General features: G+C 37.2%; 1 protein-coding gene across 6 annotated transcripts in view; it reads right to left on the bottom strand.

Moving 5' to 3' along the window:
• Positions 1-18,250, bottom strand: part of vari (MAGUK p55 subfamily member vari) — a 241,940-nt gene that overhangs the window by 157,644 nt on the left and 66,046 nt on the right. For 3 of the 6 annotated variants that reach the window (XM_070106559.1, XM_070106564.1, XM_070106560.1), the window contains exons 2-4: positions 15,325-15,398; positions 7,141-7,214; positions 1,676-1,749 (exon numbers count right to left, since the gene is read on the bottom strand). Coding sequence is in view for 2 of the 6 variants with exons in the window: in XM_070106562.1 (XP_069962663.1) it covers positions 1,676-1,681 (6 nt within the window). In the remaining 4 variants the exon portion in view is untranslated. The remainder of the gene's footprint in view (positions 1-1,675; positions 1,750-7,140; positions 7,215-15,324; positions 15,399-18,250) is intronic. The other 3 variants (XM_070106561.1, XM_070106563.1, XM_070106562.1) reach the window with 2 other exon arrangements.

Below are 18,250 nucleotides of genomic sequence, written 5' to 3'. Positions count from 1 at the left end.
TTAACATTCAAATGCGTCTTTACTCAGTCGGTAATATGATATAGGTAAATCTGTAAAGTAAGCATATATAAAAGCATACAAGTAATAGCTTAAACATAATACGAGCGACGACGAATATTCGCACACAAAATGTCATAATTTTTGAATTTGTGGAAGAAAATTAGATATTTTAAGAGAATTTACAAAACGTAATTTAACATTCAAATGCATCTTTACCCAGTCGGTAATATGATAAAGGTAAATCTGTAAAGTAAGCATATATAAAAGCATACAAGTAATAGCTTAAACACAATACGAGCGACAACGAATATTCGTCGTACTCGGCGACGCCGTCGGACGGATTTTCGCCGAGTGTTGCCGCCATGTAAAACACAATACGGACGATTTTCGTCGCAGCTAGTATATATTCCGCGCTCAAAAATATCACGAATAATGACGAAACCAAACATAAACAATCTTAATATTGCCAACACAGACCTTTTCTTAACTTTTTTTGGAAACTCCTTAAGATTTTTACTGAAAATAATCTTTCTTTAATATGGTGATGCCGTTTTTGCCATTGCGGTCGGCGATAAAACTACAAATAGCTCTATCTCAAAAATCGTCATGGTGGGCGTGGATTACTATAATCTCTAGTATTTTAAATTAATCAAACGCTTTCGAATTATTCATTTGCAAGTTTTGTCACAATAGTAAACAGCTGATTCGAAAATTGGCCTGCGTATGTTCAAAGAGACGAAAATCCAATCAAATTCTGTGACACCACTGAAAATCAGAATTGGTTTGCAATTCTGACTTCTACACAAATCTGTCTTGGATTCCACAACACCCCTAATAGTCTCTTTAATAAAGATAAATCAAATGTGAGGGAAAGAAAATTGAAATCATGACATATGCAGCAAAAGTTCGTTTGGTTCAAAATTGTATCTACAATTAATAATTATTGTTTTCGTTATACTTTTTACAGAAATCGTAAAAAGAAACATAAGGCAATGGAAAACGATGACGTTTATTAGAATTTAAAATAGTTATGCACAATTATAAATATTATTTTAATCACATTAATGCGTCAATAGACAATGTAAATTTAAAAAAAATAATCCACAAGAAAAAAATGTGAAAACCAATATTATATACAACCTGATAAAAAAAAAGCAAAATTTAACTTATGTGAAGCAATGGTTCCGCACAAAGGAGACATCCTAATCATGAAGGGGACAAAAGGCAGTAAGTTAGAGAACAAAGCGAAAATTCGAAATATTATGGCTCACTATAAATTCAATAGAGTGAGCAAACGATGTCGTAGGTCATATATTTCTAAAAGTATTTTAACATCGAAGATTAGTTTAACTTACTACTTACTGCTCCAAACAAGTTTAGATCACCGAAATAACAGCCCGTTGCGGAAAAAATTCTGGTAACGTAGAACCGACTGATGTGGGAATCGTGAATTTGTTTTATCAGGTAACTCAAACGGGGTAAAACTATTATTTAACAATATTACTGTGAGTTATTGTATCGACTTTTTCGCAAAATACTCTTCAACCCATGAAGTACACTTATTAAATAAACAGATAATAATATATAATTATAATGAACCGCCATTTATTCAGGCAAATTAATTATATCATTTACAAAAATGTGCGCTATATAAAAATTTATCTTAAATACCAACCTTCATAATCCACGATTTGAAAAATGAGAATATTAGCTGCCTTTACGAATGTATGATTAAGACTTCTATTATTTCTGAAAAACGAATAAAACAGACACGGGAATTAATACTATGTTCGCACCGACACAAAATTCGTTTTTTCATAGACAAAAGAGGTTTTCACGCGAAAACTTGTGTTTTCATCTATACAAAATCTGTCAAACGAAAACACGGTTTTCAATTCATAAAATGTTTAAATTCAAACTCTTCAATTCGCAAAATCAAGTAGACAACTACTCTTGAGAAGTTTCCCGGGTTTTGACGGTTTAACCTACTTTAATAAGGATTGATAGGACTCGATAAGATACACAATTATCTTAAGTAGGTAAATGATACTCTCTCGTATAGTAGAATTGTGTATTCTGTGGTCGAATGGCAGCTGTTCTTCAGATTAGTGAACAGAACTATAAACTAATCCATTCAGAAGTTTCACTAAGAATATTACCCGTATTCCGAACATTTTCGTACGACTAGTGGGTATAAGTAGATTTAAAATTTTTTAAGGTTTTTAGTTATGGATTAAGACTTAACCAAGAATTCTAATGCAAATGCCCTTCCATACCACAGATATCATCCAATATAAGCCTAACCATAGTTGTAATAAATATAGTTTAAAAAAACTAAAAAATTAAACTTTATTTATTTTTAACTTTTTAGTTTAATGTGCTTTAAAAGCATTAGGTAGATAGGGTAAAAAAATTCCGGAATCATAGGAAAATGAATTTGCAGATGCACTTGCAGGAGCTAAAAAAGCGTATTTCTATGATTCTGCCATTTCAACCAGAGAACAAAGAGGACCTAAACATCCTCGTTAAACAGTTCACAGCTTCTTGTCGACAAACACTAGAGGTGGCTTATCCAGTAACACGTAGTAGGGGAAGAATTAGGCCCCCCTGGTGGTCTCCCATACCAAAGAACTTGCAGAAAAATTGCAGGCATTGGGGCATTCTATGATACTTAGGAAGTTCCCGTTTTTTCTCATGACTACGGATTTTCGAAATCTTACAGAGCTGAATCTAAATCCAGTTCCCATTACCTTCCCCTCCAGAGAACAGTGGAAAAGAAGCAAAGTGGACAAGGAACATCTATACAGATGGTTCCAAACTAGATAACTTAGTGGGCGTCGTGGTCTTCTCAGCTAAGCTAGATACCAAAATCGCTTTTCGTCTTCCATGCAGTGTCTTCTAAGTAGAGGTCACAGCAATTAAAGAAAGCCTTCTTGTACTGACAAGGAGTGCGATCACAACAAGAAATATATTTATATATTCAGTTAGCCAGGCGGCTTTGAGATCACTAATGTCTCCTAGGATTTCGTCTAAGATAGTGAAAGAGTGCCTTGATCTCTTAGCGGATCTGACATCCTATTTCACGATAAAACTTCAATGGGTCCCAGGACATAGTGATATTCCCGGGAACTATGTAGCAGATGAACTAGCCACATCTACAAACATGTTATAAACATAGCTGAGTCTCAGTGGAAGCAAGCCCTGACTTGCTCAACAAGCAGGCGAACGTGGCATGAATGGAATATGGGCAACATATGCCGACTGCTAAAATATTTTACTGATATATTAAAAACATTCCCCATCCGTCACTAAATTCACTCTCTACGGAAAACATTTTTTTTTGTCCAGTGATCTGTCTTGGCTCGGCTATCCTATAAGCACATAAAACAGGAGTATTTAGCATCTCCTCCTTGTTGACCCAAAAGAAAATATACCATTTTAAGTTCGACGTATATCAACCAGTTATATTCTATGTATTTATTCCCAAAGTAGTCCAAATAGGACTCACCACAAACAGCACAAAAACTATTCAGATCATTTAAAAAAGTACTTCTTATGTTAGTTGAGGGCAAATATGACTATACGTGATGGATGTCAGCTGGAACAAGAATTAAGCGATGATTATCATCATTTTGTAAATTTTGAGTACTATCTTGACTATAAAAAAATTCCCGAAAATGAAAACTACTATTGTCCCTTGAAATATTTTTATTTACGACTGCATTATGGTGCGGTGGTTCGTCATTCAATATACATACATTGTCGTTGGATGCAATCGGGTATTGGTTTTGAGCAGATTTCCAAGCCTTTTTTCGAGCTCTGTATTCTGGATTACGCTCCGCTCCTGACTTAACCGTTTTCTAAACACGTGGCACATTTTCTTGAGCTTGTGTCTCTGGAGTTTTCTTTGCAGAGATTTTAGGCATTTCGATCTATGAAAGTTAGTTACAAATAGTATGGAATGCGTTTTTGTATGCTCCGTTCAAGCAGAGAATGTTAATGAATAGAGAAGGCGCATATGTTAGCTGTGCTAAAATGTTAATTACAATGAGGGAACATTGGCCTAAACATACCCTACAAGAAACTGCTGATGGGTTCACCACTACACTCACATTTGATATGTCAGTACTGTTAATTTACATTTGCATTTTTAAATACAGAACTATCCACTGATTGGAGAAAGACGTACGCAGAGCTATTGAGAGGAGGAGATGGCATCAAGTGAAAATTTATTTTGATATTTTCATATTTTATTATATTTTTTGTTGCATTCTTTTTTATATTTAAGTATATTATTATAACTAATTTTGATTAAAAGTTTAAAATTTATTAAAGAAATAAAAATTATATTATCTACTGCGCAAAAGAATTTTTCACTTCTGATAGCGTTTTAGTCATAACTGACAATTTTCAGCTATGACGGATTTATGGTCAGCTTTACCTGTCATATTACCCATCAGATGACCGTCAATGTTCTTGTAGGGTATATAACAAATGTAAACAAATAGATGTGTGAACTAGCAATAAAAACTCATCGAAAACACACAATGTCAGAACGACTTTGGTTCCACAAATTGTGTTTTCACGAAGATTTCAATTCGGTGCGAAAATAGTTTAAATTTTGTAAGTAAAAATAAGCTTACTAATTCTTGTAGGTTATATCGTTCGTAGTTATAGTTGTTTGCAGTTTTAGCAATGGTAAAAATATTATAAAATAAGATCGTTCAGGTCGGTAAATGTTTGTTGCTTTTTTATTGGATAATTAAACAAAAATGTACTATTATATATTATAAAGAGAGACAAAAGTCAATTGTGAAGTAATAATAACCCAAATATACCCTCCTCCAGCCAACAGACGCGAGGGGCGCTATCCGCATATGTGCAGCATTAGCCAAGTCGTGAAAGGCAAGAGAGTTTTTCAATCGTCGAGAACTAAACCTACTCAGTTACAGGTACCTTATACTACTTTTTACGATTCTATTAAGAGAAAGTTATACCCAGGGGTGTTGTAGAATCTAATCGTTGTCGAAATCAGAATTGAAACCAATAAAATAAATCAAAACAAAAATTGTATCGGTTTTGGGTGTCACGGAAACCAATTTTATCGGTTTTGTTATCAGAAACAAAGCAAGAGGATAGTCGGTGACAGATTTGAAATGTAAGTTAAAAAATTAATTTATATTGTTAAGCTTGAATTTATCTTTATTTCTAAAGGAGAAAAACATAAGAATAGAACACAAAATGTCGTAATTATTGAATTTGTGGAAGAAAATTAGATATTTTAAGAGAATTTACAAAACGAAATTTAACATTCAAATGCGTCTTTATTCAGTCGGTAATATGATATAGGTAAATCCACTTAACACAAAATGTCATAATTATTGAATTTGTGAAAGAAAATTAGAGAATTTACAAAACGTAATTTAACATTCAAATGCGTCTTTACTCAGTCGGTAATATGATATAGGTAAATCTGTAAAGTAAGCATATATAAAAGCATACAAGTAATAGCTTAAACACAATACGAGCGACAACGAATATTCGTCGTAATAGCTTAAACATAATACGAGCGACGACGAATATTCGCACACAAAATGTCATAATTTTTGAATTTGTGGAAGAAAATTAGATATTTTAAGAGAATTTACAAAACGTAATTTAACATTCAAATGCATCTTTACTCAGTCGGTAATATGATAAAGGTAAATCTGTAAAGTAAGCATATATAAAAGCATACAAGTAATAGCTTAAACACAATACGAGCGACAACGAATATTCGTCGTACTCGGCGACGCCGTCGGACGGATTTTCGCCGAGTGTTGCCGCCATGTAAAACACAATACGGACGATTTTCGTCGCAGCTAGTATATATTCCGCGCTCAAAAATATCACGAATAATGACGAAACCAAACATAAACAATCTTAATATTGCCAACACAGACCTTTTCTTAACTTTTTTTGGAAACTCCTTAAGATTTTTACTGAAAATAATCTTTCTTTAATATGGTGATGCCGTTTTTGCCATTGCGGTCGGCGATAAAACTACAAATAGCTCTATCTCAAAAATCGTCATGGTGGGCGTGGATTACTATAATCTCTAGTATTTTAAATTAATCAAACGCTTTCGAATTATTCATTTGCAAGTTTTGTCACAATAGTAAACAGCTGATTCGAAAATTGGCCTGCGTATGTTCAAAGAGACGAAAATCCAATCAAATTCTGTGACACCACTGAAAATCAGAATTGGTTTGCAATTCTGACTTCTACACAAATCTGTCTTGGATTCCACAACACCCCTAATAGTCTCTTTAATAAAGATAAATCAAATGTGAGGGAAAGAAAATTGAAATCATGACATATGCAGCAAAAGTTCGTTTGGTTCAAAATTGTATCTACAATTAATAATTATTGTTTTCGTTATACTTTTTACAGAAATCGTAAAAAGAAACATAAGGCAATGGAAAACGATGACGTTTATTAGAATTTAAAATAGTTATGTACAATTATAAATATTATTTTAATCACATTAATGCGTCAATAGACAATGTAAATTTAAAAAAAATAATCCACAAGAAAAAAATGTGAAAACCAATATTATATACAACCTGATAAAAAAAAAGCAAAATTTAACTTATGTGAAGCAATGGTTCCGCACAAAGCAGACATCCTAATCATGAAGGGGACAAAAGGCAGTAAGTTAGAGAACAAAGCGAAAATTCGAAATATTATGGCTCACTATAAATTCAATAGAGTGAGCAAACGATGTCGTAGGTCATATATTTCTAAAAGTATTTTAACATCGAAGATTAGTTTAACTTACTACTTACTGCTCCAAACAAGTTTAGATCACCGAAATAACAGCCCGTTGCGGAAAAAATTCTGGTAACGTAGAACCGACTGATGTGGGAATCGTGAATTTGTTTTATCAGGTAACTCAAACGGGGTAAAACTATTATTTAACAATATTACTGTGAGTTATTGTATCGACTTTTTCGCAAAATACTCTTCAACCCATGAAGTACACTTATTAAATAAACAGATAATAATATATAATTATAATGAACCGCCATTTATTCAGGCAAATTAATTATATCATTTACAAAAATGTGCGCTATATAAAAATTTATCTTAAATACCAACCTTCATAATCCACGATTTGAAAAATGAGAATATTAGCTGCCTTTACGAATGTATGATTAAGACTTCTATTATTTCTGAAAAACGAATAAAACAGACCCGGGAATTAATACTATGTTCGCACCGACACAAAATTCGTTTTTTCATAGACAAAAGAGGTTTTCACGCGAAAACTTGTGTTTTCATCTATACAAAATCTGTCAAACGAAAACACGGTTTTCAATTCATAAAATGTTTAAATTCAAACTCTTCAATTCGCAAAATCAAGTAGACAACTACTCTTGAGAAGTTTCCCGGGTTTTGACGGTTTAACCTACTTTAATAAGGATTGATAGGACTCGATAAGATACACAATTATCTTAAGTAGGTAAATGATACTCTCTCGTATAGTAGAATTGTGTATTCTGTGGTCGAATGGCAACTGTTCTTCAGATTAGTGAACAGAACTATAAACTAATCCATTCAGAAGTTTCACTAAGAATATTACCCGTATTCCGAACATTTTCGTACGACTAGTGAGTATAAGTAGATTTAAAATTTTTCAAGGTTTTTAGTTATGGATTAAGACTTAACCAAGAATTCTAATGCAAATGCCCTTCCATACCACAGATATCATCCAATATAAGCCTAACCATAGTTGTAATAAATATAGTTTAAAAAAACTAAAAAATTAAACTTTATTTATTTTTAACTTTTTAGTTTAATGTGCTTTAAAAGCATTAGGTAGATAGGGTAAAAAAATTCCGGAATCATAGGAAAATGAATTTGCAGATGCACTTGCAGGAGCTAAAAAAGCGTATTTCTATGATTCTGCCATTTCAACCAGAGAACAAAGAGGACCTAAACATCCTCGTTAAACAGTTCACAGCTTCTTGTCGACAAACACTAGAGGTGGCTTATCCAGTAACACGTAGTAGGGGAAGAATTAGGCCCCCCTGGTGGTCTCCCATACCAAAGAACTTGCAGAAAAATTGCAGGCATTGGGGCATTCTATGATACTTAGGAAGTTCCCGTTTTTTCTCATGACTACGGATTTTCGAAATCTTACAGAGCTGAATCTAAATCCAGTTCCCATTACCTTCCCCTCCAGAGAACAGTGGAAAAGAAGCAAAGTGGACAAGGAACATCTATACAGATGGTTCCAAACTAGATAACTTAGTGGGCGTCGTGGTCTTCTCAGCTAAGCTAGATACCAAAATCGCTTTTCGTCTTCCATGCAGTGTCTTCTAAGTAGAGGTCACAGCAATTAAAGAAAGCCTTCTTGTACTGACAAGGAGTGCGATCACAACAAGAAATATATTTATATATTCAGTTAGCCAGGCGGCTTTGAGATCACTAATGTCTCCTAGGATTTCGTCTAAGATAGTGAAAGAGTGCCTTGATCTCTTAGCGGATCTGACATCCTATTTCACGATAAAACTTCAATGGGTCCCAGGACATAGTGATATTCCCGGGAACTATGTAGCAGATGAACTAGCCACATCTACAAACATGTTATAAACATAGCTGAGTCTCAGTGGAAGCAAGCCCTGACTTGCTCAACAAGCAGGCGAACGTGGCATGAATGGAATATGGGCAACATATGCCGACTGCTAAAATATTTTACTGATATATTAAAAACATTCCCCATCCGTCACTAAATTCACTCTCTACGGAAAACATTTTTTTTGTCCAGTGATCTGTCTTGGCTCGGCTATCCTATAAGCACATAAAACAGGAGTATTTAGCATCTCCTCCTTGTTGACCCAAAAGAAAATATACCATTTTAAGTTCGACGTATATCAACCAGTTATCTTCTATGTATTTATTCCCAAAGTAGTCCAAATAGGACTCACCACAAACAGCACAAAAACTATTCAGATCATTTAAAAAAGTACTTCTTATGTTAGTTGAGGGCAAATATAACTATACGTGATGGATGTCAGCTGGAACAAGAATTAAGCGATGATTATCATCATTTTGTAAATTTTGAGTACTATCTTGACTATAAAAAAATTCCCGAAAATGAAAACTACTATTGTCCCTTGAAATATTTTTATTTACGACTGCATTATGGTGCGGTGGTTCGTCATTCAATATACATACATTGTCGTTGGATGCAATCGGGTATTGGTTTTGAGCAGATTTCCAAGCCTTTTTTCGTGCTCTGTATTCTGGATTACGCTCCGCTCCTGACTTAACCGTTTTCTAAACACGTGGCACATTTTCTTGAGCTTGTGTCTCTGGAGTTTTCTTTGCAGAGATTTTAGGCATTTCGATCTATGAAAGTTAGTTACAAATAGTATGGAATGCGTTTTTGTATGCTCCGTTCAAGCAGAGAATGTTAATGAATAGAGAAGGCGCATATGTTAGCTGTGCTAAAATGTTAATTACAATGAGGGAACATTGGCCTAAACATACCCTACAAGAAACTGCTGATGGGTTCACCACTACACTCACATTTGATATGTCAGTACTGTTAATTTACATTTGCATTTTTAAATACAGAACTATCCACTGATTGGAGAAAGACGTACGCAGAGCTATTGAGAGGAGGAGATGGCATCAAGTGAAAATTTATTTTGATATTTTATTATATTTTTTGTTGCATTCTTTTTTATATTTAAGTATATTATTATAACTAATTTTGATTGAAAGTTTAAAATTTATTAAAGAAATAAAAATTATATTATCTACTGCGCAAAATAATTTTTCACTTCTGATAGCGTTTCAGTCATAACTGACAATTTTCAGCTATGACGGATTTATGGTTGTTGTTGTTGTTGTTATAACGATTATCTAATCCCCGTTTGGGTGATAAATTATAGATTCGTTGTCGTCGAGGTCATCTAACGGAAGGCCCAGGAAACGAGCTGTTTCGACGGGGTCGGACCATAGGGAAAGGGGTGTTAGATGAGTGGGGTTTGTAGGGCATGCAAAGAGGTGGTTAGTGTCATGCGGAGACTCATTGCATGCAGGACATGTGTTTAGTATGTCGGGGTCTATTCTGGATAGGTAGGAGTTTAACCTGCTACAGTATCCAGAACGAAGTTGCGCGAGGGTCACTCTAGATTCGCGAGGCAACTCGAGCTCTGTGTCTGCAATGGGTGGTGGTTTGACTCGTATTACGCCATTCACTGAAAGGGAGTCGGTGAAGGTGTTAATGGCTCCACTGTGAATGGCGGTCAGTGCTTGTCTGAAGTTAGTTGCGTCCGAAGTCTGGTCGACGTGCTGTCTGATGTCGTCGACGTAGTCAAGGAAGGACCTCTTGATGTTCCTAGGAGGCTGCTCCGCTGCAAGCAGGCGTCTGCAGGGGTGGTTTCTGCGAAAACATCCCAGCAGAAACTGCTTGGAGAGGAGCTCATTATGTTCCTTAACCGGAAGCATACGGGCCTCACTGTGTAGGTGTTCGATTGGGGACATCAAGAGGCACCCCGTGATAGTCCGGAGTGCAGTGTTCTGACAAGTCTGGAGCTTCTTATTCTGCGTGTCACTACATCCAGGCGACCATATTGCGGCTGCATAATTGAGGACCGGCCGGCCGATTGCCTTGTATGTTGCCAACAACGTTTCTTTGTCCTTTCCCCATGAGCTGCCGGCAAGCGACTTGAGGATTTTGTTGCGGCTCTGTACTTTGGCAGTTATCGCGGTCGTGTGAGGAGTGAAAGAGCACAGACTGTCCAAAGTGACGCCTAAAATTTTAGGGTTATTTACTGTCGGAATTTTTGTGCCATCGACTGAAATGTTCAGGTCCAGTCTGTACTCCATCGTCCAATTGGTGAAGATGGTCGCTGTGGATTTAGTGGGGGAGAGTGTTAAGTTCCTTGCAGAAAAGAAGCGAGAAAGATCGGAGAGGTAGCCGTTTACTTTTGAACACATGCCATCGATTCCATTGCCCGACGTCAATATCGTGCAGTCATCTGCGTACGAGGTCATTGAAATTCCCGCTGGTGGCTGGGGGAGTTTCGAAATGTAGAAATTAAACAGTAGCGGGGAGAGGACACCGTCCTGCGGAACCCCCTGTTTAATTTTCCTGAGTTTGGAGTTTTGACCTCGAAATAGTACGGATGAGTGTCGACCGCTCAGGTAGTTCATGGTCCACCGCTTCAACCCTGGAGGGAGCGTTGATTGTTCCAGGTCCTCAAGTAGCGTTGCGTGATTGACTGTGTCAAAAGCTTTTGACAAGTCCAACGCTACGAGGATCGTCCTCTCGCAGGGTGGCTTCTGGTTCAGGCCATGAACTATCTGGGCGTTTATGACGCTAAGTGCTGTGGTGGTACTGTGCACTTTACGGAAACCATGCTGATGGTCTGCTAGGCTCAGGTGGTAGGTGAATGATGGGAGTAACAAGGCCTCAAGTGTCTTCACTACTGGGGAAAGGAGAGTTATCGGGCGATAAGACTCCCCTTTGTTGGCGGGTTTCCCAGGTTTCAGTAGTGGGACCACTCTTCCGACTTTCCACACATCGGGTATTTGAAGAGTGGATATCGACAGGTTGAGGACCTTGGTGAGGTAGTTTACTCCCGTTGGGCCTAGATGTTTTAACATCAGCATGTTTATTCCGTCAGGGCCGATGGATTTGGATGATTTCGCCTTTTTGATGACATTCTGAACCTCCTCATCGGTGAAAGTAAGTGGTGCGCAGTCTTTTGGCATTTTGCGCAACCGTCGGGTAACACATCGTTTGGCCTTGTCGGTCGAAGGGTGCAGTATAAACTGCCGGCTAAAGTAGCTCGCGCACTTCTTCGGGTCCGAGGAGGCATGGCCATCGAATTGGATTTCAACCCGATCGTCATGTTTCCTCGGATTTGACAGGGCCTTGACAGTAGTCCAAAGCTTACTCACACCGGTGGAGAGGTTGCAGGACTTCAGGTGCTCTATCCATTTTGTCCGCTTATGATGGTTTACCATTTGCCGAATCTCCAAATTGAGATCCCTTATTCGGGGATCACAGGGATCGGCATGGCGTAAGGTGTCGCGTCAGATTGGGAGTTGTGCTGTCTTTGTGAGCTCCTTAGGACCGTGGAGGTCCAATTTGGCCACTCGACTGGAGTGGCAGCGCAGTGCGCGAACATGGTGCAGGTTGCACGGCCGTTGAGGCAAATGTCGCATTATTGCGTTGACAGCATGGGGCCACGTAACTCGTGGTCCACTCCCTGTGTGTCTTAAGGCCCGAGCAGGTCTTAAGATGGCTCCATCCATTGCATGTATTGCACCTAACCGAGGTGGAATTTGGATAGAGCCTTTTTGCGCATACGCAGCAGTAGAATACCTCGGGGCCCGGGTTGGACTCGATGCCAGCACGGGTCAGGAGGATACGGAGCAACCCTGCTGCTAGGCGTTGCTCCAGTGACGACAAACTTAATCTAAAACTTACCGATCCAAACAGGGTTAGATCGTCGAAATAACAGCACGGATTTATGGTCAGCTTTACCTGTCGTATTACCCATCAGATGACCGTCAATGTTCTTGTAGGGTACATAACAAATGTAAACAAATAGATGTGTGAACTAGCAATGAAAACTCATCGAAAACACACAATGTCAGAACGACTTTGGTTCCACAATCCACAAATTGTGTTTTCACGAAGATTTCAATTCGGTGCGAAAATAGTTTAAATTTTGTAAGTAAAAATAAGCTTACTAATTCTTGTAGGTTATATCGTTCGTAGTTATAGTTGTTTGCAGTTTTAGCAATGGTAAAAATATTATAAAATAAGATCGTTCAGGTCGGTAAATGTTTGTTGCTTTTTTATTGGATAATTAAACAAAAATGTACTATTATATATTATAAAGAGAGACAAAAGTCAATTGTGAAGTAATAATAACCCAAATATACCCTCCTCCAGCCAACAGACGCGAGGGGCGCTATCCGCATATGTGCAGCAATAGCCAAGTCGTGAAAGGCAAGAGAGTTTTTCAATCGTCGAGATCTAAACCTACTCAGTTACAGGTACCTTATACTACTTTTTACGATTCTATTAAGAGAAAGTTATACCCAGGGGTGTTGTAGAATCTAATCGTTGTCGAAATCAGAATTGAAACCAATAAAATAAATCAAAACAAAAATTGTATCGGTTTTGGGTGTCACGGAAACCAATTTTATCGGTTTTGTTATCAGAAACAAAGCAAGAGGATAGTCGGTGACAGATTTGAAATGTAAGTTAAAAAATTAATTTATATTGTTAAGCTTGAATTTATCTTTATTTCTATAGGAGAAAAACATAAGAATAGAACACAAAATGTCGTAATTATTGAATTTGTGGAAGAAAATTAGATATTTTAAGAGAATTTACAAAACGAAATTTAACATTCAAATGCGTCTTTATTCAGTCGGTAATATGATATAGGTAAATCCACTTAACACAAAATGTCACAATTATTGAATTTGTGAAAGAAAATTAGAGAATTTACAAAACGTAATTTAACATTCAAATGCGTCTTTACTCAGTCGGTAATATGATATAGGTAAATCTGTAAAGTAAGCATATATAAATGCATACAAGTAATAGCTTAAACATAATACGAGTGACAAAATGTCATAATTATTGAATTTGTCTAAGAAAATTAGATATTTTAAGAGAATTTACAAACGTAATTTAACATTCAAATGCGTCTAAATTTGGTCGGTAATATGATATAGGTAAAGCCACGTAACACAAAATGTCATAATTTTTGAATTTGTGGAAGAAAATTAGATATTTTAAGAGAATTTACAAAACGTAATTTAACATTCAAATGCATCTTTACTCAGTCGGTAATATGATAAAGGTAAATCTGTAAAGTAAGCATATATAAAAGCATACAAGTAATAGCTTAAACACAATACGAGCGACAACGAATATTCGTCGTACTCGGCGACGCCGTCGGACGGATTTTCGCCGAGTGTTGCCGCCATGTAAAACACAATACGGACGATTTTCGTCGCAGCTAGTATATATTCCGCGCTCAAAAATATCACGATTAATGACGAAACCGAACATAAACAATCTTAATATTGCCAACACAGACCTTTTCTTAACTTTTTTTGGAAACTCCTTAAGATTTTTACTGAAAATAATCTTTCTTTGATATGGTGATGCCGTTTTTGCCATTGCGGTCGGCGATAAAACTACAAATAGCTCTATCTCAAAAATCGTCATGGTGGGCGTGGATTACTATAATCTCTAGTATTTTAAATTAATCAAACGCTTTCGAATTATTCATTTGCAAGTTTTGTCACAATAGTAAACAGCTGATTCGAAAATTGGCCTGCGTATGTTCAAAGAGACGAAAATCCAATCAAATTCTGTGACACCACTGAAAATCAGAATTGGTTTGCAATTTTGACTTCTACAAAAATCTGTCTTGGATTCCACAACACCCCTAATAGTCTCTTTAATAAAGATAAATCAAATGTGAGGGAAAGAAAATTGAAATCATGACATATGCAGCAAAAGTTCGTTTGGTTCAAAATTGTATCTACAATTAATAATTATTGTTTTCGTTATACTTTTTACAGAAATCGTAAAAAGAAACATAAGGCAATGGAAAACGATAACGTTTATTAGAATTTAAAATAGTTATGCACAATTATAAATATTATTTTAATCACATTAATGCGTCAATAGACAATGTAAATTTAAAAAAAATAATCCACAAGAAAAAAATGTGAAAACCAATATTATATACAACCTGATAAAAAAAAAGCAAAATTTAACTTATGTGAAGCAATGGTTCCGCACAAAGGAGACATCCTAATCAGGAAGGGGACAAAAGGCAGTAAGTTAGAAAACAAAGCGAAAATTCGAAATATTATGGCTCACTATAAATTCAATAGAGTGAGCAAACGATGTCGTAGGTCATATATTTCTAAAAGTATTTTAACATCGAAGATTAGTTTAACTTACTACTTACTGATCCAAACAAGTTTAGATCACCGAAATAACAGCCCGTTGCGGAAAAAAATCTGGTAACGTAGAACCTACTGATGTGGGAATCGTGAATTTGTTTTATCAGGTAACTCAAACGGGGTAAAACTATTATTTAACAATATTACTGTGAGTTATTGTATCGACTTTTTCGCAAAATACTCTTCAACCCATGAAGTACACTTATTAAATAAACAGATAATAATATATAATTATAATGAACCGCCATTTATTCAGGCAAATTAATTATATCATTTACAAAAATGTGCGCTATATAAAAATTTATCTTAAATACCAACCTTCATAATCCACGATTTGAAAAATGAGAATATTAGCTGCCTTTACGAATGTATGATTAAGACTTCTATTATTTCTGAAAAACGAATAAAACAGACACGGGAATTAATACTATGTTCGCACCGACACAAAATTCGTTTTTTCATAGACAAAAGAGGTTTTCACGCGAAAACTTGTGTTTTCATCTATACAAAATCTGTCAAACGAAAACACGGTTTTCAATTCATAAAATGATTAAATTCAAACTCTTCAATTCGCAAAATCAAGTAGACAACTACTCTTGAGAAGTTTCCCGGGTTTTGACGGTTTAACCTACTTTAATAAGGATTGATAGGACTCGATAAGATACACAATTATCTTAAGTAGGTAAATGATACTCTCTCGTATAGTAGAATTGTGTATTCTGTGGTCGAATGGCAGCTGTTTTTCAGATTAGTGAACAGAACTATAAACTAATCCATTCAGAAGTTTCACTAAGAATATTACCCGTATTCCGAACATTTTCGTACGACTAGTGGGTATAAGTAGATTTAAAATTTTTTAAGGTTTTTAGTTATGGATTAAGACTTAACCAAGAATTCTAATGCAAATGCCCTTCCATACCACAGATATCATCCAATATAAGCCTAACCATAGTTGTAATAAATATAGTTTAAAAAAACTAAAAAATTAAACTTTATTTATTTTTAACTTTTTAGTTTAATGTGCTTTAAAAGCATTAGGTAGATAGGGTAAAAAAATTCCGGAATCATAGGAAAATGAATTTGCAGATGCACTTGCAGGAGCTAAAAAAGCGTATTTCTATGATTCTGCCATTTCAACCAGAGAACAAAGAGGACCTAAACATCCTCGTTAAACAGTTCACAGCTTCTTGTCGACAAACACTAGAGGTGGCTTATCCAGTAACACGTAGTAGGGGAAGAATTAGGCCCCCCTGGTGGTCTCCCATACCAAAGAACTTGCAGAAAAATTGCAGGCATTGGGGCATTCTATGATACTTAGGAAGTTCCCGTTTTTTCTCATGACTACGGATTTTCGAAATCTTACAGAGCTGAATCTAAATCCAGTTCCCATTACCTTCCCCTCCAGAGAACAGTGGAAAAGAAGCAAAGTGGACAAGGAACATCTATACAGATGGTTCCAAACTAGATAACTTAGTGGGCGTCGTGGTCTTCTCAGCTAAGCTAGAGCTAGAGGAGGTTCTCGACATAACTTTGTGCAATGAGGTAATGTCCGGGCTGATCTCACAATGGAGAGTATCGAAAGAGCCCTCTAAGTCAGATCACAGGATCTTACGGTTCGCAATGAAAGTGGAGGTCAAGGATCTCCTGGCAGTCCGTATTCCCAGAAACAAAAAATGGGATGTTTTCAGAGAGACCCTAGAGCTAAATATTAGTAGAGTGAGGCAGGTAGGAAGCGAGGCTACGCCGATAGGACTAGAGAGCAGGCTGGCTGCGACTAACCAGTTCATAATAGACGCGTACCATTGCGCTTGCCCATTAAAGTCAACCACCAAAAGACAAGGCTGTCCTTGGTGGACAAGTAAACTCTCAGTGATTAGAAAATCAGTTCGCAGGCTTTTTAACAAAGCCAAAAGAACCGGCAACTGGGAGGAATATAGGCAACACCTAACAACCTACAATAAGGAAATTAGGTCTGCAAAAACGAGTAGTTTCAGAAAATTCTGTGAAAATGTCTCCTCTACTCCAGAGGCTGCAAGACTGCATAAGGCTCTGGCAAGAGGTAAGACTGACACAGCATTAGCCATTAAAAGATCCGATGGGACCTATACGACCAACGCAGACGAGAGGGCCATGGCACTCTTGCTTGAGCACTTCCCGGAGACTATTCGGGACGACCAAATTCCACCAGTGGTCGCACATAAGCCAGATCGCTCAGATTGGACAGCTGCAAGGAATCTATTCAATGCAGACTCAATCAAGTGGGCACTGGCTTCCTTCTCGAGATACAAGTCACCAGGGGCCGACGGCATCTTCCCAGTACTTCTACAGCAAGGAGGGCAAGCTCTATTGCCGTTCCTTGTTGGGCTGATGAGGGATAGCCTTGCGTTGTCGTACATCCCATCAACGTGGAGAACAGCTAGGGTAATCTTCATACCTAAGGTAGGAAGGAAGGACTATTCACTAGCCAAATCCTTCAGGCCTATTAGTCTCACCTCCTTCATGCTAAAAGGTATGGAAAAGATTATAGACAACCATATAAGATCGAAAGCACTAAAAGTCGCACCTCTGCATACAAATCAGCACGCGTACAGGGTAGGTAGGTCAACTAACACTGCTCTGTACCAATTAACGGCTGAGATCCAGAACTCGCTGGAGAATAATGAGGTTGCGATATGTGCTTTCCTAGACATTGAAGGTGCTTTTGATAATGCGTCTCACGCCAGCGTGATCAGGGCACTGGAGAAGAGGAACGTGGAAGCTCCTATATGCAGATGGATTAAGGCCGTACTGCACACTAGGATTGCAGAAACTACGGTGGGGGAGAGCAAGATACGTCTTGGTACTACGAGAGGCTGCCCTCAGGGTGGGGTATTGTCACCCCTTCTATGGAGCCTCGTAGTAGATGAACTCCTTGAGTTGCTAACGAACAATGGAATCCGGTGCCAGGGGTACGCCGACGACATCGTCATAGTGGCAAGAGGGAAATTTGAGAACACTCTCTGCGACATAGTCCAAAGGGGCCTAAACTTAGCAAAGGGATGGTGCGACACGGTAGGGCGAAACATTAACCCGTTAAAAACAACCGTCATCCCTTTCACAAAAAGAAGATCTCTTCCGGGCCTTAGAATACTATCCCTTGGGGGCAGAGAGCTAGAAGTGTCGAGGGAAGTAAAATACTTAGGCCTCACACTAGACTCCACCTTGCGGTGGAATAGGCACGTGGAGCTAACGCTTTCCAAGGCCA

Source organism: Bactrocera oleae, chromosome 3 (assembly GCF_042242935.1).
Source record: "Bactrocera oleae isolate idBacOlea1 chromosome 3, idBacOlea1, whole genome shotgun sequence".
In the NCBI taxonomy this organism is placed as follows: domain Eukaryota; kingdom Metazoa; phylum Arthropoda; class Insecta; order Diptera; family Tephritidae; genus Bactrocera; species Bactrocera oleae.
This window is presented reverse-complemented; position numbering and strand designations above follow the sequence as displayed.